Source organism: Mus caroli, unplaced genomic scaffold (assembly GCF_978045245.1).
Source record: "Mus caroli unplaced genomic scaffold, Mus_caroli_1 scaffold_7, whole genome shotgun sequence".
Classification (NCBI taxonomy): Eukaryota; Metazoa; Chordata; class Mammalia; order Rodentia; family Muridae; genus Mus; species Mus caroli.
The window spans coordinates 34,594,227-34,620,610 of record NW_028227262.1 but is presented as its reverse complement, the minus strand read 5'-3'; the positions used below and the strand labels follow the sequence as shown (position 1 = coordinate 34,620,610).

General features: G+C 47.7%; 1 protein-coding gene across 1 annotated transcript in view; it reads left to right on the top strand.

The window, feature by feature from the left end:
- Window positions 1-12,385: 12,385 nt before the first annotated feature.
- Window positions 12,386-26,384, top strand: part of Slc6a11 (solute carrier family 6 member 11) — a 119,689-nt gene continuing 105,690 nt past the window's right edge. Inside the window, exons 1-4 of the mRNA XM_021164756.3 lie at window positions 12,386-12,626; window positions 15,669-15,803; window positions 15,920-16,060; window positions 19,419-19,509. Of these exons, the coding sequence (XP_021020415.1) occupies window positions 12,386-12,626; window positions 15,669-15,803; window positions 15,920-16,060; window positions 19,419-19,509 (608 nt within the window). The remainder of the gene's footprint in view (window positions 12,627-15,668; window positions 15,804-15,919; window positions 16,061-19,418; window positions 19,510-26,384) is intronic.

Genomic DNA, 26,384 nt, shown 5'->3' with positions numbered 1-26,384 from the left:
GGCTCCCAACCTAAGAGCCAAAGCAAGCAGTGGGAATAAATACCAGAAAGTCAAGTCACTCAACGCAGGATCAGCACCAACCTAAAGTCAACAAATGTAAATACATGTAAGCAATGTAAACTAGGTCCTTAAATTACAATCAAACTAGATTAGAAGGTAATAAAAGTTTGGGATTTCTCAAATATTAATTAGTGTCTTAGTCAGGGTTTTTATTCCTGCACAAAACATGACCAAGAAGCAAGTTGGGGAGGAAAGGGTTTATTCAGCTTACACTTCCACACTGCTGTTCATCACCAAGGAAGTCAGGACTGGAACTCAAGCAGGGCAGGAAAGAGGAGCTGATGCAGAGGCCATGGAGGGATGGATGTTCTTTAGTGGCTTGCTTCTCCTGGCTTGCTCAGCCTGCTCTCTTATAGAACCCAAGACTGCCAGCCCAGAGATGGTCCCACCCACGAGGGGCCTTTCCCCCTTGATCACTAATTGAGAAAATGCCCCACAGCTGGATCTCATGGAGGCATTTCCCCAACTGAAGCTCCTTTCTCTGTGATAACTCCAGCATGTGTCAAGTTGACACCCAAAACCAGCCAGTACAATTAGGAAATGAAATTGTGGGTCTATATTTAACCTGTGGATCAAAGGAGAGAGTATAAAGTTTAAAAACAAATATGAACTGAATGGAAATGAAAACACGGCATGTTAGAATTTATGAGCAGCAGCTGTGTCAGCTTTTACATGAGAGCAAACACTGATAAAAGCTGACAGTAGAAAAGAATAAAGCCCCAATGAGATGGCTCAGAGGTTAAGCACATTTGCTGCTTTTCCAGAGGATCAGAGTTCGATTCCCAGCACCCACATCAGGTGGCTAACCACCCACCGGTAACTCTAGCCTTGGATGATCTGATACTGTCTTCTCTACTCCACAGGTACTTCCACATATGAGGAGGCATATACTCACACAAGCACACACATATACACATAAATAATAAATATTTGAGAATAAATAAAGGGCCAGTGATGGGACTCAGCGGGCAGAGGTGCTTGCCAGTAATCCTGACAAGCTGAGTTTGAGCCCCAGAATCCACATGGTAGGAGGAGAGAGCCAATTCCCTTAGGTTGTTCTCTGACTTACACACACACACACACACACACACACACACACACACACACACCAATAAGTGAATTTAGAAAGTTTATAGGCTACAACGTTAGCATACAATACTAGGGGCTGGAGTGCTGGCTCAGCAGTGAAGAATGCTTGCTGCTCTTACAGAGGATCTGAGTTTGGACTCTGGTACCCACATCAGGAGGCTCATAACCATCCATAACTCCAGCTCTAGGACATCTGACATCCCTTTCTGGCCTCCACAGGCACCTATGTACACATACACATACCCATATATCATAATTAAAAATAAAAAAGTGTTAATTTAAAAATAATTATATTTTATAGATCAGCAAAAAACAAATGCACATTGGAAAAATTAGTAATAGCTTAGAAAAACTTAATGTGATATACTTGGGGGAAAAGGCTTTAAGAGACATCTGCATTATTTGTATGTGTGTATGTGTGTCTAAGTGTGTATGTGTGTCTAAGTGTGTATATGTGTCTATGTGTATGTGTGTGTGTGTTTGTATGTGTGTGTCTAACTGTATGTGTGCACTTGCATGCATGCATATGGAGGCCAGAGAACAAGCTTGGGTGCTGTTTCCTCCAGAGAGGTCCACCATGTCACAGGCCCCTTGCTGGCCTGGAGCCCACATCGTCATCTCCAAGGACACAGTAAAGCCGTGCGAACACAGCCCCTGGAGCCAGGCTGCTCTCAGTTCTATCTGATCCACTTGCTCTGTGTGATCCTGGGTGCCCTCCTTAGCCTCTCTGGGCTTCCTGCTTCTCCTATGGAGTGTGAGGATAAAGGCACACTCATGCCCGGGGTAGTTGGGGGGGGGGCTGGTAACTGACACTGTTGAGCTGCTGAAGCAAACTCCGCCCCTCACCCATGTTGCCACTCCCACTATGCCAAGCTGGCAACTGCACTAAGTACTTATGAAAGCACTTAGCTTAGCTGTGGTTCTTCTACATCTCGTCGTGCACTGGAAAATGTCTGTGACTTTCTTATCTGTGTGAACACTAAGCAACGATGAAGGACAAGGGCATTGTGGGTAAAGGTACAACCAGAGTGGGTATAGCCTATTGAGGCAAGCAACTGACCTATAAGCCAGTGTCTGCGGCAAAGGGTTACGTGTGGGAGATAGTTTGCATTCCATCAGAGCCCTACAGTACAACAGAGGAAACCACTGGTGAATAGAAAACCAACCCATGGGGCTGGTGAGGTGGCTCAGTGGGTAAGAGCACCCGACTGCTCTTCTAAAGGTCCGAAGTTCAAATCCCAGCAACCACATGGTGGCTCACAACCACCCGTAATGAGATCTGATGCCCTCTTCTGGTGCGTCTGAAGACAAAGACAGCTACAGTGTACTCACATATAATAAATAAATAAATAAATAAATAAATAAATAAATAAATAAATAAAAAAGAAAACCAACCCATGGAACAAGATAAATTACAAGCCCTGCACCCTGCAGCTAATAACATGTTTTTGTTCTAGATATACAGAGGACTCAATCGGGCAAGGTAGTACAGGTCTGAAATTCTGAGAGTTGAAAAACAGATGCCAGCCCCGTGTACACAAGTTCCAGACCAGCCAGGGCTCTAGGAAAAAACCTTGTCTCAAAACAAAAGACCCTGTCTCAAAAAACTCCTACAACTTAGCCATCAAACAGAACTAACCCAACCCAGCTTTAAAAAAAAAAAATAAGCAGAGGAACAGAACAGACATTTATCCGAAGAGACGAACAGACACAAGGGAGCTCACCATGACTAATCTTTGGAGAAATACAAAGCAAACCAATTAAGGAAATCGGTAACAAAGAGCAAGTGTGTTGGCAGGGATGCGGACGCAGAGCCCTGAGCAGTGTGCATGGGGACAGGAACTGGGTGGCTGCTCCAGAGGACAGCACTGAAGCATCTCTAAAACTACAACTACCACAGTGTCCAGCAATCTGTGGCAGTTCCTTGTATCCAAGGAACTGAAAACAGGATCTTGACCATTTATCTACTCTCCCACCACAGCGTTGCCCCTGAAAGCTGAGATAAAGCAAATATCTATCATTGAACCAATGTAAAATGTGGTATATTTTTGAAATGGACTATTAGCCAACACTCAGAAAATTATAGAAGTGCTGCTACTTGTGCCAATGTGCCTGAACCTGGAGAATATTATATGAAATGAAATAGACCAGACACATGGGGGCGAATATGAAATGATTTGTATGTTAGGAACCCAAAAGTAGTTAAACTCACGGAACCAGATACAGCGGTCTGGGAGGAAGAAATGGTGGGTAGTCAAGTTGAAACACAAAATGTACCTCACCTGAGTGAATGCCTGATCCCGAGCTAGCAATGCTTCGGAAGCTGGAACATTTGGGGCATGAAGGATCACTAGTGAAACTGCCCGGAGACATTCAGGTCATAGCCTGGTGCCGCTTCTAATCCAAACTGTGTTTCCTTTTGCTGGTAAGTGAGAAAACACCCAAACACTCTGTTACCATGGAGCTGCCCCACCACGCCACCCCCATCAGGTTACCCCCACCTCGCCACCCCACCTTGCCACACCTGCCTCGTCATCTCCACTGTGCCAACCCCACAATGCTGTTCCTACCATATGCTCGCCAGAATACCCCTGCTGTGCCTTCCCTTCCATGACACCCCTTCCTCAAGCCTCCCCTGCTGTGATGGACTCAGCTTATAGAACCGCAGCCAAAATAAATCCTTCTTCTTTCACCCTGCTCCTGCCGGTGGTTTTGTCACAGCGATGAGACAAGTTTTAGCCAAAGATGTAGTTTCAGTTGTGCAAGATGAGGAAACCCCAGAGGCACACAGCACAGAGCCTACAGCCAGCACCACTGCACTGCACACTGGAGCATGAGACTCAGAAACCTGCTAAGATGGTAAATGTTACATTGAGTGTTTTCAGTCACCACTGACATCACCACCACCATCATCACCACCACCATCGGCATCACCACCATCCTCACCATCATTGTCACTACCATCACTACTACCACCATCATCACCAGTACCCCCACCATCATTATTACCATCACTACCTGTCATTTGCCATCACCACCACCATCATGATCACCATGATCACCACCACCACCACCACCACCACCACCACCACCACCATTATCACCATGACCATCATCAGGCAAACAGTGACATGTTTGTGGTGAGGACTCACAGGTGTATACTTTTCTCTAAACTCATCAATACATAGAAGTATGCATTGATTGTCTGTCATAGCCCAGTGAAGAGGCCTGAATATCGAGTGGGAGAGATATTTCCCAAAGGACAGGGAAGATGACAGATAGGAAAGGGACAGCACAGTCATCAGACCCTGCCACCCATGGCAGCCTACTGTGGAGCCCAAAGCAATTCATTTTTAGAAAAATCAATAGTTACTTTTTCAATCAGAAGAAAACCCCAAGGTCAGTAGAAGGTCTGGAATCTTTGGGTTCTCATCTGTCTCCCTGGCTACACAACCCTCTTGGGGGGCAGAGATGGGTAGCTCTTCAGTGAGATATGATCAGCACTTAGCAGAGCCTGGGGAGGGCCTTTGGTAATGTTTGGTTTTCTGAAACACTAGCATGTGCTTGAAATGCCTGGGGCATCTCAAAATGCAGGTCCTGACAGAGCAAACTCGGGATGGGGCCCCGGATTCTGCATCTCTAACAAGCTTGTTGCTGTTAGCAGTGGTGTGGAGCCCATTTCGACCAGGTAACGAGTCTACTGAGTGAGTGTTTGTGGGCACCTGTGCAAAGAGGTGACATGAAGAGCCAAGAAGTGCTCTCAGCAGGAAAATGGAGGAGGGGTGAAGGGGCCTGAGTCCCAATGTCACCTAGGATATGGTGCATAGAGGTTTCTGTCTCTCTCTGAGCTCTGATGCCAGCTGCTCCCAGGTCATGAGTCCTTTCCTGTATTGCCCTCGTAGTGTGTGAGCTGCTGCAGCAAGAACAGCTGGAGGGACAGCACCAGAGGCCAGCCCGGGCAGCACAGCCTTGAATAAGCTTAAGGACTTTACACGTGAAAACGAAGAGAGACTTAAGGCCCAGGCTCAACATCTGCCACCAAACGTTGACCTCAAATTTTATATTTAATTCTACTTGGTGAGTTCTGCTGTGCACACACTGACAGCTTTCATTTCTCTAACATGGTGTCTTGGGGTTTCTACTGCTGTGAGTAAACACCATAACATAAGAGGCTTGGGGGGAAGGGGTTTGTTTCAGTTGCTGTTGGTCATCCAGGGAAGTCGGCAGGAACTCAAGCAGGGGCAATTAGGCCTGAAGCAGAGGTTATAGGGAAGGGATGCTTATTGGCTTGACACTTAAATGGCTTGCTCAGCTTGCCTTCTTACACCACTCAGGGTCACATGCGCAGAGATAGCACCATCCACAGTGGGCTGGACCCTCCCACATCCATCATTAATCAAGAAAATGCCCTCTAGATGCCTACAGGCCAACCGTAGGAGGCATTTGCTCAATTAAGATTCCCTCCTCCCAGATAGGTTTGTGTCAACTTGACAAAGAACAACCAGTACAGATGTCCATTTCCAATCAGTTGGACCCCCAGCTTCCCCACCCCCTTTTCGGGGGATGAAGCCAAGGCCTCCTGCTCCCTCTGAACTATACCCAGTCGCCCCTTTCTTTCCTAAATATTTTCTAGATCTCCACTCGCACCTGATTTTCTCCAAGGACAAGCCAATTAAAGATGAGCTCATGCTTTTATGTGTTTGTCAAAAATAACAAAATGACAGCTTGGCATTTATTAGGCGCCATCTGTGTGCCACACATGGCAAAGACCCTTGTCTTTGTAGATTAGATTGCTGTTTTCTAAAACACAGGAAACATCAGTCAGGGCATGCAGCACACAGACAGGTGCTACCTCAACACAGTCTGCAACACCTGCTGCCAGGGTGTTCTAGATGCATGTGTGCGTGTGAGTGTGTGTGTGTGTGTGTATGAAATTGATATGGAGAATGACATGTGGTTTGGAGAAATGACTCAGACAATAAAATACTTGCATGTGTAGGCAAGTACTTTGTATTTGAACCCATGTAAAAAGTCAGATGTGGAAGTAGACACTTTTAACGACAGTGCTGGGAGAGGCTGAGACAGACTGTGTAGCCTGGTTGGTAAGTTCCAGGCCAGTGAGAGACCCTGACCCACAAAACAAGGTAGATAGGTCCTGAAGATGACACCTAGTTGACATTTGGTCTGCACACACACACACACACACACACACACACACACACACACACACACACTCACACTCAGCATATTACATGGACATACACTCCCATTGAGCATATATAATGAGCTCTCTTGGGCATAGTCTTATACTACTGCATTATGTCAGCACCTGACAGATTTGGATTAGGGAATATTATGGGTTTTGAACTTTTAGATCCTAGATGGATAACCTATGCTTCTATTATGTATAGATTGCTTTCTATCACAGCAAATAATGCTGCCACTTCATGTTATAAGGTAAAGACTCCTTTCAGAATAAATAAGCAACTGGGCATGGTGGTGGATCTATGTAGTCCCAACACTTAGGAGGCAGATGAAAGACAACGTCAAGTTTGAGGCTACATAGCAAGTTCTAAGTCAGCATGAGCTACAAAGGAGAGTCCTGCCTCAGAACTGATTCTATAAAGTGAGGAAGGAGAAAGGAGACCAAAGCCACAATCAGCCACTCTGTACCAATGGAAGTAGTTGTAATTTTTTCCTAGACACAGATGTTAACAGATGTTAGGCAGGATGTGCTGCAGCTGGAACCTTCCTGCACAGCGTGGGTGAGAGGGATGAGGGGTGGGGTGGGGAGGTGTGATCGGTCCAGCAGTCTAACTGCTTCAGGAAAACAATAAAGGCTACCAGTGCCCTGGAAAAGGTTAAACAAACAATTACCTATGACCTAGCAATTCCTTCCCAAGGCTATACCGTGAAAACATATGTCTGTGCAAAAAGATTTGTACAGAAAAGCTCAGAAAATGAACAGCCCCAACCTTCAAGTAAACCAAATTTTCACTGATGAATAAATAAATTCCGGTGGGACATGAGGCAGCCAAGGAAAGGATAAAGGACCCGCTGCAGATTAATCTCGAAAGACTCTTACAGGAAAGGAACTTGGGATGGGAAAGGCACTTTACAGCCATAGTCATGCAAATGTTTAGAATAAGTGAAACACAAAGACAGAAGATAGAATAGTCTAGGGCCAGAGGGAGGCATGAGGAGTGCAGCTTGAAGGAACTGCATCCCTTTATTAGGAGGGAGTGGAAAAGTTGTTTGGGAATGGCTTATCTCATGGCTGGCCATCTATGTCTACTTTAAGTGGATGGGCTGTGAAACATGTGGGATAAATAAGAGTAAAGCTGCTATAAAATACATGCAGAAAATACTAGATATGACTGGGGTTGTAACATGAATAATAAAAAAAAACATTCAAGGAGCTAGATAGGATAAATTTATGAAATACTCGATCAACAATCTATCAGTCTAACAACCCTCAGGGAATGTCAACATTTTCCTGCTATCATGGAGGGCTGGAGGAGGTCTGACCTTCACCAATCAACATCACTTACTGCTGACTTATGGAAGCTGAGATGGAGAGAGCTGCATCGGAAGCTGACTCAGACGTGGGGACCTGTGTGTATGGATGGGGTGGGCTTGTCACAAGGTCTAGAGCACACACATAGTCAGCAACAACACTAAGACTCCTAGAGGAAGTACTATGGCCACCAAACAGCATCCCTTCTCTGTGGGAAGAGGTTCCCCTGAAGGCCCACAATGATGAAATGCTTATCTACCTATGACTTATGTCCTCAACTCCCTAGTAATGTGGTGCAGGCCCTCAATGAAGGGTTCACATCTGAACTTACTGCTTGTACTGTGAAACAGAGAATAATAGTTTGGGGCCACACGACACTGGACAATCATTCCATTCTTGACCCACATTATTCTCTAAGAAAGAAATATTTGAGCACCTGGATATGTGGGGCCATCCATCCAATTACTTTCCATTGTTCCAGTTACTTATAGTCAACCATGGTCTGATAATGTTAAATGGAATATTGTAAAAATAAGTCCTAAATTTTATCTACTTGTTTATTGTAGAAGTTCACTATGTAGACCAGGCTAGCCTTGAATTTACAGAGATCTATTTCCCCTCCTCCTCCTCCTCCTCCTTCTCCTCCTCCTCCTCCACCTCCTCCTCCTCCTCCTCCTCCTCCTCCTCCTCCTCCATGCTGGGATTAAAGGAGTGTACCACCATGCCTGGCTTTTAAAGTCTATGTTTGAAGGAACTTTTCTTGCAGTTATAACTTTGTTTTATTATTTTATTTTTGTTGATTTACTACTGTTCATCTCTTTCTGGGGCTACTTTATAAGTTAACTTTTATTTGAAGTATGACACCCTCCATGTAGGGTCCAGAACCTTCTGTGGCTTCACACATTGAATAGAGCACAGAGAGAAGGCACTCTGTATCTGAGGCCACAGGACATGTCATCATCAGGGAGTGTGTGAACAACTTTGACAAGAGGGAACATGGCATTTTACCAACTGAACCCTGGGGTCAGATGTGACCTGTCCTGAGGGGCTCAGAGTCATCCTGTTGTGTAACTTCCGGGGCCATTGCAGGGGACAGTATATCCTGTGTGACAGATGCTATGTTCTCAGAAGCCTTACCTCAGGTAAATGCAAATGTTCCCAATGAGTCACTCTCTGAAGGGTACAGGTGCAAGCTAGGAAATTCTCAGTCCAGAAGGAACCGCGTGTGCTTACACATTCAGGTGCTGGACAGCTCCAGAAAGTTGGCGCTGCTAGGCAAGAGTATGCAGACCTGGAATTTAAACGCCATTCTCCCATACAAATAGAGTTGGTATTGGAGACTCCTTCAAGGGTATCGCTCCTTCGAGGGCACGATAACTGAGCTCTGAACTAATTCAAACAGGCTTGTTCTCTTTAGATGAGGAAGACATGAACAGCGTCATCCACCCCCAACCATTTCCATCTGTAACAACAAGTTCACATGATTAAAGTCATTCCATGGCTGAGGCCAGACTTCAAATGTAAAGCACAAGTCAGAGAGGTAAGCTGTGTGATTCTGAGTAAGTCACTCAACCTTTCTGAGCCACAATTTCTTCCTCTATAGAAAGTACCGCCATGCTTACGACCCCTTAGTGCTGTGTGCACACAGCAGCACAGAGGCATATGTGACAGTTCATGCACAACCTGGTGTCTATTAGCCATCTTTTGCTGTGTAACACTGGCACATGATAGTAGGAGTGGCTCCATCATCTTGTGATGCAGTTGGCTTGGGCTTGAGGCTTGGCTCAGGTGGGTCTGCTCTGTGGCCTTCTTGTGGAGCCCAAGCTGGAGGGCAGCAGCTACCAGGCAAGTTCTTAATGTGGTGACACCATTAGAGCCACAGTCAAGCCACATTTACCAAGCCCAGAGAAGTGTGCCTACCACAGGGCCATGGCAAGAGCAAGGATGGAGAGCAAGATCGGGAGGAGGTGATGAGGCAAGACCACCAATTCACTACCCTGTGATACAACAACAGAATCTCCACCTGTTACATAGTCATTCATCTAATTATCTGCTAGAAATCCAGGTCATTTTTAGCATATTCTTTTTCCATAAGGCCATCCTAGGTGAGGTGACATAAGGTAAGCACATATAATAAACATTAAATCACCAGGGGCAGAGGAAAGAAAGCCTGCCTATCCTCCCATCTTTCTTCTGGTCCGCCTGTAAGGATGGCTCACTGAACCAGAACAGACAGCATCAAAGAAACAAGTGTTTCCCTACTTACCTGGGCAGGTTACACCTAAAGTGTGATGCATGAAGTCTACAGAGAACAGCTTCCTCCTGAAGGCTCCTGGGATCCCGAGAGTGCGCCAAGAGCTTCTGTTGCTGTGACAAATGCCATGACAGAGTGCAACTTGGGCAGGAAAGGTTGCATTTCATCTTACAGTTTGCTGTCCTTCACTGAGGGAAGCTGGGCGGGAACTCAAGGTAGGAACCTGGAGGCAGGAACTGAAGCAGAAGCCACAGAGCTTACTGACTTACTCAGTCTGCTTTTCTTAGCTAACCCAGAACCACCAGCCCAGGGGTGGCACTGGTCAACAGTGAGCCAGACTGTCCCACCTCAATCTTAAGTGAAGAAATGTACCCACAGGGCATTCGTTCTACTGGAGATATCATCTCATTTGAAGTTCCCTCTTCCCAAATGACCTTGGCTTGTGTCCACTTGACAAAGATCGCAGCTGGCAGAGACTAGGCATAAAGTCAGACCTTCCCCTGAGCTTTCTAATACCTGGACCTGGTATGGGAACCATCAGTATTTAGTTCAGTGGTTGGAGGTTGGGAAAGAGCCGATCAGAACAAGCAATCAGGACTGTGGGGGACAAGAGGTGGTGGCATAAAAATCACAAGAGTGGGAACTGCAGGGAGAGGGGAAGGTACACGAATCCCCAGAGGGCTCAGGCAGGCTGTGGGTAGAGAAGCCCAAGAACCAGGATTTGCTGCCTAGTCCTCCGAGACTAATTCAACACTCCACTTACTTCTTTAAGAAATGTTGTGAGCTTGGAAGAAGGGCATCTAGGTTGTGTTTAAGGGTCACAGGGCAGGGACCCAGGAGCCCTGGGACCAGAGGGACCCAGGCAACCCAGGGAGTCTGCTCTATGTAAGACTATGTAAGAAGTGTGGACCTGCCCACACCCACCGTGGCATCAGCCTCTCCTTCCTGCGTCTGTCGGTCAGTCAGCTTTTCAGTGCTGCAGCACATAGCTCCGAGAAGCAGTGTAAGGCGTGGATCTGGCACTGCCTCCTAGAGGCCCTGAGTTTGGACTCAGGCAGAAGTGTGCCATGGGGCAGTGAAGGCTTACCTCAGGATGGCAGGAGAGACCAACCTGAGGATGGTAGGGTTCCCATGTTCCTGGCCAACCCGTGCCCCCGATAACCCTCCTGTAAGGCTCGGCCTCTTAAAGCTTCCTCCTCCAGGGGCGCCACAGGTAGGGCCAGCTGTCAACTCACAAGTGTCATCCGACTCAAAACAACTCCTTCTCTACCTATACCCCTGACTCTGTCTCTATCCATACCCTTGACTTCAGCTCGGTCCTGGGCATGAAATCCAGGGCTCGACACATCATCAGCAAGGACTTTTTTACTTAGCTATATTATCTACAAATGCTTTCTAAGTACATGTTGTATAGCATGTTTTGCTAAGTTCTCTGCCATTATTGTAGGACATTGTATGCTGTTTGTACAACCGAGAGGAGGGACGTATTGAGCCAGACGTGGACATGCATGTCTGCATACCACATGGTGCATGGTCATTGACTGTCTCTACTGTAGGAAGACTGTTTATCAGCATCTCGTCATTTATCCTTTTACCCAAACAAAACAACAAGCAAGCAGTACAAACCTAAGAAGGTGATATTGGAAGCATCTTTTACAGAACAGCAAACTGAGAAACTGCAGTCTCAGGAGCCTGGCTGAAGTCACACAACTCACATAGGTGAAGCAGGATACTCAGCTTAGATTTGCCTGCTCCTGCCTCTGAACGTCCGTATTCAATGCCACAGTGTTGAGACTCACATGTGTGTAGAGTGGGGCCACGGGGGGGGAGGAGAGGGAGGGGGGGAGTGAGACCTCCAGGGTAGAGGGTACTGGGCATGGGGTTGGGGCTACAGCTCAGCTACCATCACCTGGGAGCTTCAAAAGGACTTTGCATCTCATGCCCGGGCCATATTCTCATCAGGCCCCTGCAATTGAACCCTACCCACACAGCTGTTCGCCCTTCAAAAGTTAGAGCTGCCCATCTACCTCTGAGTAGAGATGGGAAAACTGAGGCCCAAGCTTTGAAAGGTCACAGAGAGGGGATAGAAGTTCAGGTGCAGCACTCATAGCCCATTTGGGCCTGGATTACAACTCTGCTGTTACCTGCACTCAGAAGCCAGAGAGTCAGGCTGCAGGGCAAACCCTGTGCCCTGAGTTAGCCAGGTGCGCGCAAGGTCAAGGTATTAAGGGAGGCGCTGGGCGCACAAGGTCAAGTCACTGGACTTGCAGCACCCCTACCGTCCCGGGATTCAAGCGGGCAGGAGGTGGCCTGGGCATCGTGTCCCCGTCCCGTGCGGTCCGACCCGGGCGGCTCCCTCGGCTCCACCCCCGGCTCCCCCGCCCGCCGCTCGAGCCTCTCAAAAGCCCGGGCGCCCGGGGCGGCGGCGCAGAGCCGGGGCCGGCGCACGAGGCGGCAGGGCGGCCATGACTGCGGAGCAAGCGCTGCCCCTGGGCAACGGGAAGGCGGCCGAGGAGGCGCGGGGGTCCGAGACGCTGGGCGGCGGCGGCGGGGGCGCGGCGGGGACGCGCGAGGCGCGCGACAAGGCTGTCCACGAGCGCGGCCACTGGAACAACAAGGTGGAGTTCGTGTTGAGCGTAGCGGGAGAGATCATCGGACTGGGCAACGTGTGGCGCTTTCCCTACCTGTGCTACAAGAACGGCGGAGGTGAGCGCGGCAGGGACGGCGGGGACGCGGGGCGACACCTGGGGTGGGGTGACACCTCTCGTGCAGGGCCCCGATCCCCCCTCCCAGTCCCCAGGAGCTGTGGGACTGCACGGGGCCCACCTGTTTCTCTGCGCCTGCGTGCACGGAGCCCGCTTCGCACCTGAGCGCACTACCATCTGCCACCTGCCACCGGGCCCAGAGCAGCGTCTGTCACCTGCTTGAGGGACAGACCTGGCCCAGGAGCTCTGCTTTCAGGCCACTCTCACTGGTATTTTAGGCAGAAACCTGTTATTTAGCCTTGGATGTTCCCTGTCCTCACAGGAAGAGACTGACCTGAGCAATCTTTTAGAGAGGTCACCGAAGTGCCAGGAGTAGGGGCCCAGCGTTAGCCATGTCTTGTACATTTTTAAATCGTCTCACAGTCAGTCACCTTGGAAGGGAGTGCTGTTATGGATCTCAACGACGATGGGACTAAGCATCTAAGAAACTCTCTGTTTTACTACTGCTGAGGGTGAGATTCAGACTCCAAAAGCTTTCTGTGCAGGAGCGAGCTGACCCCCGGGGGAGAACTTTTGGATAGCCTTTGCCGCATGCTCCCCTCCGTAGTAGGCCCTTTCTAGGGAAAGTATTTTAGGCCTCTCTGGAGGGAAAACTGGCACCGAGCAGTTTCTTTTACTGGGCTCAGACTCACCCACAACTGCAACCACGCTGATGTGTGTGAGACGGGGAAAGACCGGCATCCCTTCCAACGACAGCATCACAGAGTGCCATTAGGAAGAACTGAAGCTGTGGTACCCAACACCCCCACACCCCCCCAAACTTCCACACCCCTCCTATCACAGTAGGATGGCAGAGTGGCGAGGGGTCCCCTTAAAGCCTGTGGTGGCACAGTTCCTCTCAGAAAAGACCTGTGTTGGTGTTTCCTCTCCTCCCTGTCCTACCCCTGATCTTCCAGAAAAAAAAATCTTCAAACCCTAAAAAGGTGATAGAGAAGTTGGTTGGCAGGGACAGTGCAGGGCTTCCTGTACAAACAGCTAAGGGACCTGCGAACCACACTGCCTGGCTCAGGCCCTTTCTTTGGGGACATTCACCCTGAAGGCACAGGCTGCTCCAGGCCTGTCCTGCACTGGTAATGAAGTGGCCAGTGGTGTCCGTGGCTTGGCAAGGGGAGACAGCTGGCTGCAGACTTGAAGACCCAAAATGCACCCTGTGCCCTCAGGCAGGCCCTGCCTCACTGTGCAGACGGAGCCTTTAGAAGCTACCGTGTGTGCTTAGAAAAAGCTGTACCTTTAGGATAAATAAGACACATTTGGCAAAAGTAGAAAATGGAGATAAGTTGGGTAAATCAGAAGCCCTGTTACAAATTGTTTTTAAGGTTGTAGTGAGTAAAGTTGGAACGTGACTCATTGTTGGTTGTTTGCTCTTTGATTTGCCAAAAGCCTCCATCGGTGCAGACACCCCCGACATGGTCAAGTTAGTTATTTTAAGAATTACAGTACTAGCTTTGTGGGTACACGGGCCAGCTGGCATTCCCACCAGCGTCATCTGTTGGGTTCTTGGAGGCTCCCAGGTGAATTACAAGCTCTTAAGGGAACCACTTCAGCTTTTTAATCAAATAGATTTGGAGTCAAGCCTCAGACGCCTTTCACTCTGTCATACAAGTTTCTGCCTTCAATCTAGCTGGGCTGTGGGTTCCTCTAAAAATAACGTGTCCGCAGGCTGGACTGGAGGATTCTCACAATAATTGAAAGTATCAGGGTACAATCTTAAATTAGTTCCTTGCTCAGAAAAAGATTTAAGACCCTTTCAAAGCCTAGTAGCTAAGTCCACACTATCAGGATTCATCAAGGTTTGTTGCTGTTAATCCTGTGGGTAAAGAGGCTTCATTTAGCAAAAGCAATTTCAGGTAGAGCCTCCATTCGTAACATCAGATGGAAAATGCTGGGTTTTCATGCTTTGTTATTAGATGAGAGAAAGAAAATGAGGGATTTGGGGGTGGGGGGCTTCCCCATCTATGACTAGGGGCAGGGCCAACTTCATTTCATTTATTTTGTAGAAAGGCTCTGGGCTGTGGGTATTGTGTCTAGGGCAGTCCTTACCCAGGCTGAGGCTAAGTCAGCTTTGAAGGGGGGTTCTTGTTACAAATTTCTTAGGGCTCAGATCCATACCTGGGTCATATGTGCAGAGACATTTAACCCTTTGAAGCCTGGTGCCTCTCATTAAATGATTCTCTGGAAAAAAAATTTTTTTTCCTTCACTCGCCCCCTTGAGATTAGTTTGCGGCTGAGAAGGGAATAGCACACAGGATGGGGACGAGCTTAGTCTGTGCTGGAGGGTGGGATGGGGGCTGCGGAGATGGCTGAGCTGGTACAATGCTTTCTCTCTAGGCATGAAGGTTGGATTTGAACCCTCAGCACCCACATAAAAAGCCACGTGTGGTAGTACACACCTGCCATTTTAGAACCAGGGAGGTGGAGACAGGAGGGCACCTGGAGCTCACTGGTTAGCCAGTCTTAATGAATCAGTGAATCCCTGGTTCATTGTGAGACCCTGTACCAAACATGAGGTCAAGGTTATAGAGGAAGATATTGACCTGTGGTCTCTATATACATGTGCATAAATGTGTACACACTCACAGAAAGTAAATCTATCACTCTTTCTCTTGCACACGACACACACACACATACACACACACACACATACACACACACACACACCAAATTAATCAACAATATACTTTTTCCCAAATATTCTTATTTTAGTCACACAGCCATCAAGATCAATGGCATTGATTATTAACACTCATTTTATAGCTGGAGAAGTTGAGGCCCAGAGATAGGAGGGCCAATTGCTTAAGGTAAAAGGTGGCAGAGGGCACAAAACCCCCTCCCTTGTTTTCTGGCTCTGGCCTTTCCAGCCAAATTGGAATTCCAGCTGAAAGAGAGCCGTGTGCTGCCCTGGGGTAGATGCCCACAGAGTAGGACTGGTGCTGGTGGAGAAGAGCGGGGGCAGTTTCCATATCACCCCTCTGCACTCTCACAGGGGCATTCCTGATTCCTTACGTGGTGTTTTTCATCTGCTGCGGAATCCCCGTCTTCTTCCTGGAAACGGCTCTGGGACAGTTCACGAGCGAGGGTGGCATCACGTGCTGGAGGAGGGTCTGCCCGTTATTTGAAGGTAAGCGTTGATTTCATGGGCAAAGCAGCACCTCATTGGTACCAAGTTGCCAGGAGCCACCAAGGCTGTTTCAAAGGACAGAGGCCTCAGCCACTCTTTTTCATTGCTCCTCACAGGCATTGGCTACGCAACACAGGTGATCGAAGCACACCTCAATGTCTACTACATCATCATCCTGGCGTGGGCCATCTTCTACCTAAGCAATTGCTTCACCACCGAGCTCCCCTGGGCCACCTGTGGGCACGAGTGGAACACAGGTATGGTCTCCAGGCTGAGCCTCTCCTGGTCCTGTGGAGGGATCTGGGGTTGCTGATGCACCCTGAGTTCAGTTTCCAGGGAGTGGCTTCTGGAACAATGGTCACCTGACCAGAGAATATTCAGCAGTTAGAGATAAGGCTGAGCCCTGGGGACAGTGTTCTGGTATGACCAAATGCTGGACTGCAATTTGAGGATCAGGGGTCCTCTAGTCTCTAGGCCTCTCTGAGTGGTTCATCTTCCATAATGAGATGGAGGTATTAGATTAAATTAAGGGCAGTTAAGATGATTGTGTTTATGGTAATGAGCACAAACTCGAAAATGCACCTGGTTGCCAGAATTTGAAAGTCAGAAGACATTGTGTGGAAATCCCGATTTCCAGCTTCTCTTGTTTAAAAGATTTATTTATTCTTATTATATGTGTGTGAGTGTTTGCTTGAATGTGGCCATATTCATGCAGTACCTATGGAGGCCAGAAGGGGGTGTCTTATCCACCAGGACCAGAGTTACAGATGGTTGTCTAGCACCATATGGATGCTGGGAATTGAACCCAGGTTCTCTGGAAGAGCAGCTAGTGCTGCTAAATGCTGAGCCAACTCTTCAGCAACCCCCTAACTTCTCTTTAAATACTAACTCTCTGGCAACTGCCCTACTTGACAGCAACAGCCACAACCACGAGTGGGAAGCAGCAAATGCTTACAGAGGACACAGTCGCTAGCACCACACCCAGATTACCTGGGTTGCTTTACTTGTTCATACAAGCTAAATGTTCGAAGGCAATGACATCACACACACACACACACACACACACACACACACAGGACAGTCTTATAGGTCATCTTTGACTTAGATACAATCTGTCATCCTATCACGACTTCTTTGGCAATCTAGAGAGGGAGAAACCTGCTCCACCCCTTCCTGAGAGTTCTGTGCTCACAGCAGGTATCACCAATGGATTCTAACACTCTTTCTTTCTGAGACAAGTTTTGGCCTCTGAGCCCTTCTCAGAGGTGCTGCTTTCGGACTGGAATTGGGACACATACTTTGACCTATCCATCTATGTTAGCATCTATGGTTAATTATGTGTGGGTGGGGCCTATCACCCCAAGAGCCAAGATACAGTGAGCCTGGAATGGTTAATTATGTCTGGGAGGATACTATCACCCCAAGAGCTGAGATACAGCAAGCCTGGATACTGTACTGGTCACTGAGAGAAGCAGCAGCCGCCATGTGAGGTCTAACAAACACAGCAGTCTAGTTTCTAGGTCTCTCTGTCTTTGCCTCACTTGCCTTCCAGTCACTTCTGTGACAGCTGTTGTCAACTCTCTTCAGGTCCAGGGTTTAGTCAGCCTTCCTTTGGCAAGGGACCTCAAGGAGATGTTTATCAAACTAAAATATGGGGATGCATTCTTGGACTCCTGATCATCAGTATGTTAAGGAAATTACAAACCTGTACATGCCCTGAATCTCTGCCGCAGCCACTGCCATTGAGGGCTCTTGGGAGATTCTGTGGCTTGAATCTGTTTTTATAATTTGTAATTTCTCAAGATTTAATTTTAAATCATGTGTTGTCAAGACATATGTGGCTCAGTGGCTCAGCAACTGCTTAGCATGCATAAGGCCCTGGGTTCTGTCCCCAGCATTGAAAAAGGATGGAAGGAAGGAAGAATGGATAGATGAATGGACAGACAGACATGCTGAAATGAGCTGAGGCTGAGGCACACTGTAAGTGGGAAGGCCCTGCAGAAGAGTGAGCTGGGCAAATATGGACAAATATACAGGCTAATTTCACAGACCCTGTCTCTTTGCTGTTGGTCTGCTTTTCTACTGATAAAGCAGTTTAAAGCAGTTTATTATCACCACATGGAATTGTTCTGCACATTGTGGAAGGGTATGGTATTATTTAACTTTGTGTCAGTTCCCCAGTTGAGTTGATTTTTCATTTATAAGTTAATTCATCTTTAGGATAGAGTCTCATGTAGCCCAGGATGGACCTGGAGTTCCTGGTCCTCTTGCCTCCACTGCCCAGGTGTTGGGATGACAGGTGTGCACAGAGCAGCTTTAACTTGTTATACTCAATTGTAGGTCAAAGGCTGAGAAACAGTTGACTTACTGACAACCTTGGGTTCTAGATTCCAGTGTAGACTCTCTGGGCACCCAGACCCACCTGTTTTCAGCACAAACCAGCAGTAGCCAAGAGGAATGAGAATGATGCAGACAGCCAGGTCATCTATCCCCAGTGGAGCACAGACCTTCCTGGCTTGTGATCCCCTTTTCTACAGAGGCCGTGACATCATTACTTGCTGTGCCTAATATGTTCCTGCCTGAATTGGCAGGTGCAACTGGGGGTTCATCTGAGTGAGAAAGCACAGCCAGATGTAGCAGCACCTACTCCTCACTGGAGCTGAATGAATGTCTCGGTCCTAAGGCAGCTTATGTACCAGACTGGGCTCCAGGGAGTCTGCAGCCCAGTGGCTCATGCAGCTATGTCTGCAGGCGCAAGGTCCATGGTGACTGACAGGTTCCAAAATCAACAGCAGCCAGCAATAGAACCCTGGCTGGAGTTATTTTTGTCTTTAGTGGGCTATAGGCTTTACAGAGGAGGGGGAAGGTGTACAGTGGTATTTTTTATCCTTGGATTCTTTCTTTCCTAGTCAAGAAAGTTAAAGAAGGTGATTTGTGGAGGGTCTTGGGGTTCTCATTTACTTAGAATTCAGGAGAGGGAGGTCAAGGAAGGCTTCCTGGAGAAGAAGGCAGCTCAGGATTGCTCTGGGCCTGGACACTAGGATGCTTCTGATGCAGAGTCCCTTGGTGATCCAAGTTTTGATAAGTTTATTCAATAACCGACTTTTTTGACTCATTGGAGTGAGGGAATAATAGACCACGAGCCTCTTCTTTGTGTACTCCTACTGGTTCGTCTCGTCCTCAGCTCTTCACCAGGCTGCTCCAGTAGTCACATCTTGCTACATGAATGGGAATCCCAGCTCCATCAGAGCCTCTGGGGATGTCTGTTCTAGTCTGTTCTTTCCAGTGAGGGCACTGGGCACCAGAGAACAATGCCATGGGTGGGGCTAAGCAAAGAAAGAGTAGAAGATGGTGTGTGTGGGGGCGGGGAGGGTGAGACCCAGGGAGATGCAGTGAGATTCTGAATGGGAACAGAGTGAAGTTTTGCTCTCACCACATCCTCCTCCTGTTAGAACCAGAGCAGGCCACCAGGGAAGCTGTTGTCAAAGCATGGATTCGCCTGTGTGTTCTGACCCACTGTTTGTCAATACCAGCTGTGCCATCAGCTCTGTGTGCTCCCCAGTTTGGCCCCATGAAGGTTAATTTCCTGTGTGTTTTTGTCTTGTTCCCACTCAGAGAAATGTGTGGAGTTCCAGAAGCTGAACTTCAGCAACTACAGCCATGTGTCCCTGCAGAATGCCACCTCCCCGGTCATGGAGTTCTGGGAGTAAGTGAAGGATCCGCTGGCCTTGTCCTTATTCCTGCCTGCCTTCCCATCTCCTCCCACCTCCACCCTGCTCCTGGAAAAGACTAGGATCAACTCCCTCTACTCCAAGTTTCTTGGCTCCTGTGGCCATCAGACTGCTGTAGAAGCAAGCATGTGTGTGGGTTTTTTCTGGGGAGTCCCATAGGAACAACTGAGAGGAACGCATTCTGGCTCTTTGAAAACATGTCAGCATGCCTGCTTACTAGGGCGGGAAGTGCTTGGTAAAAGGACAGTTTAAAAATTCATTCCAAACAGCGGAGAAGGCAGAGCATGCTTGCTGTAAGCAAAGCCAGGAGTATATTTAGCCTTAGAAAGCAGAAGTCTCGGGGGGGGGGTAGGGGGGGTGAGGGCTAGCTTGCTTTCAGTACCTGAAGTGGGTGAATATTTTCAAATGTTTTTAAGAGGGATGTGAGATCAGAAGGACCCATGAGGCTGTGAGCACCCCTCATCCCAGAAGCTAGCACGATTTTATCAGAGTTCTAAAGCACTGTCATCCTCACAGGGCTGAGGAATACAGCTGTGTGTAAACTGCGCACTAGATATAACCTAGGGGAACATCATTCTGAGGTGCCTTATGAAATGTACTTTGTAGAAGTGTGCGATGCACGGCTCAGAGAATGTATATGGTGGCTCTGACTCCTATCATAGGAGAGTCCCTCAGCCAGGTATGGTAGGTGGTTTCTGTAAGCATTCGAGGCAAGACCAAATGCTCCTTGAGCTTTCCTCATCTGCAGGGACCTGACATCATTGATGAAGTCTCCCCTACTTTGTGGGTAATTCTGGTAACATAGGAGGAGGAATGGTGGGTCTCTGAGTGATTTTAATTGGTTTTCCAGACACCATTTGTTCCCTTCCCTCTAGAAGTCTGGCTGAATTTAGATCTCCTGTCCTTCTTTATATTTGTTCTGTTTATGTATGTGCCTGGAATAGAACAGACATTGCTTTACATATTGTAAACCTTTCCAGGACTAGTATCCAATTCTTACGTTTTCTTTTTACTATGTTTCTTTTCTCAGTTGTGGTTTTCAGTTGAGTCTATATTGATACAAGAATCCAGACTTCTTCATTCCTACCCCCCTTCTAGGGTTGTGCTCTATGAATGGTTACTTTGTATTTACAAGTCTTCTTGGTAGGGTTAGACTGTGGTCCATTCCCACCATGGTTGAACTAATTGAGCTTTCTTGACTGTTTCTAGTCTGTAAACCCATCTTAGTTTGTTGTATGCTACTGTAACAAAATGCCTAGGGCTTGGTGACTTATAAAGAACAGAGGTTTGTTTCCTATACTTGTACAGTTTGGGAAGTCCAAGGTGGAGAGACTAATGCCTGGCAAGAGCTGGCACCTGCACCATTATCCTATGGCAAAAGGCAAAATGGCAAGAGAGGAGCAAGGGGTTTAAACTCGGGTTTTCCTTAGGAAATCCCTATTGGTCCCATGGTAACAATTCAATCAGTTCCTATAAGCCACTTTTCAATGCTGTTGCATTGGCATATCTCTCTCCAACTCATACTGTGATGGGGGCACATCTAAACCACGGGTAAGGGTGTAACTGCTGGGTTGTGGGGCACGTGTGGCATGCATCTTAACAGATGATACAGAGATTGCTCTAATTGCATCCTGAATATCAGCTTGACCGAATTTCTGCTGCTTTTCTTCCTTTCTTCTTTTTTTTGGGGGGTGGGGTGGGGTGGGTATTTTATTTTGTGTGGAGATACTTTGCTTGTTTGTATGTCTGTACACCACATGCATGCAGTATCTGCAGAGGCCAGAAGAGGGTGTCAAATCCCCTGAAGCTGGAGTTATAGATCATTGTGAGCTGCCATGGGGGTGCTTGGAATCCAACCCAGGTTATCTCCAAGAGCCACACTTAGGCCATCTGTCTCTCCATCCCCAAGTGAGTAGTCCACTTTCTGTGCAGCACTTCATCTAAGCAGGGGTTTCTGTTTGTTTCATGTTGTTTTCCCCAGACAGAGTCTTGCTATGTAACTCTGGTTAGCCTGAAACTTGCTGCATAGACAACACTGACCTTGAACTTGCAGCAATCCCCCTGCCTCTGCCTCTCAAATACTTGTATTATAGACCTTTGCCACTGCACTCCAGCCAGATTTTATTTATCCCAGGTAATGAGTGTGAAATGGTATTTTACTATTTTAAATGTGCCTTTCCCTGACAGCCGTCGAGGTGAGCATCTTTTTGTGATTTTGATACGTCTGGAGAAAGACAAACCCTCCTGTATTTCTTTGGGTTGTGTTTTCTTACCAACAAACAGTCTTTATACTTTTCTTTTTCTAATATAGTTTTCTTTGCTGTAGGACCTTTTCTGAGTGTGGGGCTTTTCCTTCTTAAGGTGTACAGAATTGTCCATCTTACTGACGCTGTGTGTGTGTGTGTGTGTGTGTGTATGTGTGTCAGTTTCTCCTTTGTGGACTGTACAGCTGGCTTCTTATTTAGGATGGCTTTCCTCCCCCAAAGTTGTATGAACAATTTCTGTATTTTCTCTTAAGAGTATCAAAGTTAAGATTTTTCTAGCATTCAGGAACACCATGTGTATGTGATATACAGTTGAAATGTAGCTTTTGGTTTTATGTAAAGATTTCTCCAGCAGCTGTTACCCATCTGTCACTCTGTCTCAGCAGATTTGCAGTGTCTTCTCATCTCCACATCTAGGCTTTCCTGAGAGCACAGGTCTGTTTTGGCATTCTTTGCCCACCTAGTTGATCTTTTTGTATGTACCCATGCTGCTCTTCTGACACTTGACCTAGTCTTGTTTGTTCATTTCCAAAATGATCCTTCTGTTCCAAACACATTTTAGAATCAACTTATTTAGCCTACGCAGCAAGAAATAAATGCAAACAACTTTATTTCATTTGTGGAGAATTGGGGTGGAGGTCTATTGACTTGTTAGCTTAATTTGAAGAAAGTCATCTCTCTTGGATTGAACTTTCAGTTTATGACCATGGTTCAGTTGGCTCTTCATTTATTTGGGCTTTTTAGATGCTCTTTAAGTGTGGCCTTGGAGCAGTTAGCATACAAATGAATGGCATCTACCTAGTCAGTCTCAGTCTCAAGAGGAGTCTCTGAAAGGTATGCACCTTGGTTCTGGGTAGGACAGCAAAGTGTTTTCCAGGGTTGGGGTTCCCTTGAGGAGCTTATTTTGGCTAAAAGTATGTATATACACATAATCTCCAACATGAAACAAGATATAATATCTCTATAAGGCAGCATGTGTTTTCCCCACACACCACTCACTCCTTTTATAACTTACGTGTGAATCTTGTGGGTTTTTTTCCATTGTATTTTTATTCAGTTTAAGGGGTTGTATGCATGTAACAGTACCTTGTAGAGTCAGAGGACAACTTTGGGAATTGGAGACAGAATTCATGTCTCCAGGTCGATGGCAGCCATGGAGTTGCCTTGCCAGCACAAGTCGCTGTATGTGCAATGTCTTTCTGCCAGGCTTGGAAAGGCTCTCAGTGAGTACTAATAGGATGCATAGGTGGAGGAGGAAGGCAGACGGGTGTAGAAAACCCTACATGAAGCCCTGGCAGAAGCCCATCCTTCACGAGTTGCCCATTCATCAGCATCCACCACTTCCAGCACCGCTGTATCATGTCTTTGCTACACATCAGAATGCCAGCCTTTTCCAGCCGCCTGCTCACTGCAGATGAACGGGCATGGGAAGCACCACCTCTTCAGGGTCTATGTTATATACGGGGTGCTGACTGCTGTGTACCGACAACACTTCCTTGGGTGCCTTTTGTTAGACCCTAGCAACTCATCTTCTCAGAAGAGGGCTTGGAACACAGAGACCGTGTGCTGTGATGTGAGGGCTCACATCCTCCTGTGAAGATCTGAGAAAAGACAAGACGCTGGAGGAACACTGATGGCTGTGCCATTTGTTGGGACCACTATGTATCTTTGATCCACCCAGGTCTCTAATCATCTGATATTCACCTCTCCACCATTTACCCTGGACACTGTGGACATTTCCGCCAGCCCCATGTTTGAGGATGCTTTGCTAGGATGTGGTTCTTTCTTACTTTGAGCTGAGAGCGGATCCTGGGACTCTGAGAAGAACTTTCTAGTTTTCCACCTGACAACCCTTGGATACTGGGTCAGTTTCCCCAGAGCTGTCTCCCCACCATGCTTTCTGGCCTCTTTCTTGTGTGGCCTGTTTGGTTTCTCCACTTGTTCTCAAGTCCCTGTCATCCACACCAGGGCCACCATGTTTGACCAAAGCACAGACTCTGGCTGCCTGCTGCTTCATTCAGTCTACAAATGCCTTCCTCTTGCTGTATGTAAGAAAGACGCTATATTCGAGGGAGGCAGAGATGGCAAATGGCAATCTCTAATAGACAAGTGACACAAACCCACAGATGACCATAACATCCATGACAAGTAGCTGCTTCCCTGCCTGCAACTGGTCTGGCTTCATATTGCTGAGAGCACCCAGCCCAACCCACACCAAACCCATTTGAAAATTTCCTTTTCCTTTTCAGAATGTCTCTCAAATGACTCACTCAGCCAACAAGACAAGCCAGAGCCTGCATCTGTCCTGGTTCTGACTCTGGCAGGGGCTTGTAGGGTGGGACAGCTTGTCTTTCTAATGTCACATTTCAAGATTGGGCCGTGGTGGTTTCCCTTAGTAACCGTTATGCATCAAGCCCATGTGCTTATCTGCATATGTCTACATTTCTCAATCTTGAGCCTGCATCCTCCGGTGAGACTGAACTGGCAGCAGTAGATGGGCCGAGTGTTCGCTTTCCTTTCTCAATCTCCTCATTCTTCCTGCCCCAGAGTTCCATGAGCAACCCAGACTCGGGATGTGTGTCTACCATTACACTCACTCTGCATGCCCACGTGAAGACCATGTCCTAGCACTTACTGCGTGCTGAACTGCAGCTAGGCTCCAAGGGGTTTTGCCTCTGTTTTTTTATTCAGGACCCAGCCTTGTCTGTCTGGATTATCTTTACTGAGGGTTTCTTTGTTTCTTTTGTATTTTTTTTTAAAGCCCTACAGATATCTTAACTCATCATCTTTGGATAGAAATCAGGGCTCAGAGGAACAAACCTGTTCTTATTGTGAGACTGGGCGTTTCCCTTGCTGCCTCTGCACCTCCTTATTTTATTCTTCCTCCTCTTCTTCCTTCTACCTCCTCCCTTCTTCTCCACCCTCCTCTTCCCTTCTCCCTCTTCCTTTCTCCCTCCTCTCTTCTCCCTCTCCCCTTTTCCTCCCTCCCCCCTCTTCTTCCTCCTCATTCCTCCTTCTCTTGACTGGTTTCCCTCCCCTTTCCCTGTTTTCTTTCTGTCTCCTTTTTTACTCTTCATTCTCCACCTCTCCACACTCCTTTCCTTCCCCTATTATCTTCCTCCTCTCTTCCTTTCCTCCTCCAGTTGCTGGCTTTTACCGTGTCCCATACGTGCCCTGGCCTGTACCAGGGTCACCCTCCTGGCTTGTTGCCCCTCCCTCGCCTGTGTCTGGTTCTGTGTTTTCACTGAGTCCTAATTCAGATGTCAACACCCTCCCGAGGGGGCACTGTGGGATGATGCCAACTCCCTCAGCTTTCTCTCTGCATAGCTCTTTTCTGAAACCCTGTGTCTGTGAACTGGCTCATTCCCCCTTCATCTTCAATGTAGTTTAAACTCCATGCTAGCTCAGCCTGTGTTCTTTGTTCACTGTTGCTTGCCAGCACATTTGAGGTGCTTTGAAAACATTGTCAAAAAAATCCATGAATGGACTAGTAAGTGAATGGATGCTTGCATGCTGCATAGCCCCTTCTGTGTCAGTTGGAAGTTGGAGGTGGATAATTCCACCTGGCAATACTGGAGGCAGTGGCACCTCCCTACACTGGCTGTGTGGGCAGGCCTGCTGCACAGGTAGAATGTCTGTGAGTAGCTCTTCTGCCTGAGAAATGGGCACTTGTGCTAGTCAGCATTCCTTGCTGTGACAAAACACCCCAGCTAAAGAGCTCCGAGGAGGAAAGTGTCTGTGTCTCCTCCTGGTTTCACAAGTCTCAGTCTTCGCTTACTTGGTCCTGTCTGAGTCCATGGCAGCAGAGTGGAAGCAAGTGATGGAGGAGGTGGCTCACCTTATGGTGGCCGGGAAGTGGACAGAGATCGGAAGGGAACTGGGTTCCATTGTCAGCGTCTCACATACATCTCTGCATTCTACCCTCTTCCTAGGCTTGCCCTCCCAAGGGTCCCATGGCCTCCCCGTGGTGCCATCAGTAGATATTAAGCCTTTATAGGGGCATCTAAGATCCAAACCATCAGGCAGATTCTGCCTGTTCCCTGTCTTACTGACCTGTCTGGGTAGCTTCGAGGAGACTTGAGGGACATGAGGCCCTGCATGGGCTGTAAGCTGACCCACAGGTTAGCTCCTGTTTTCTGAGTATCCTAGTTAGAGTTACTGTTGCTGGATGAAACACCATGATCAAAAGTAAGCTGTATTTGGCTTATACTTCTACGTCATAGTCTGTTATTGAAGGAAGTCAGGACAGGAACTGTGCAGGAACCAGGAGGAAAGAGCTGATGCAGAGGCTGTGGAGGGGTGCCGGCCACTGGCTTGCTCCTTATGGCCTTTTCAGACTGCTTTCTTATAGCACCCAGGACTACCAGCTTCAGGCTGGCACCACCCAGAGTGTACTGGACCTTCCCCCATCAATCACTAATTAAGAAAATGCCCTATAGCCTTGCCTACAGCCTTATCTTATGGAGACATGCTCTCAACTGTGCCTCCTATCTCAGGTGCCCAGCACACTGAGACACACTGTTCCTTCTGCTCACCTCTGCTGAGGCAGAGTAGTGGCTGGGGCTGAGCTGTCATGGCGTATGCAG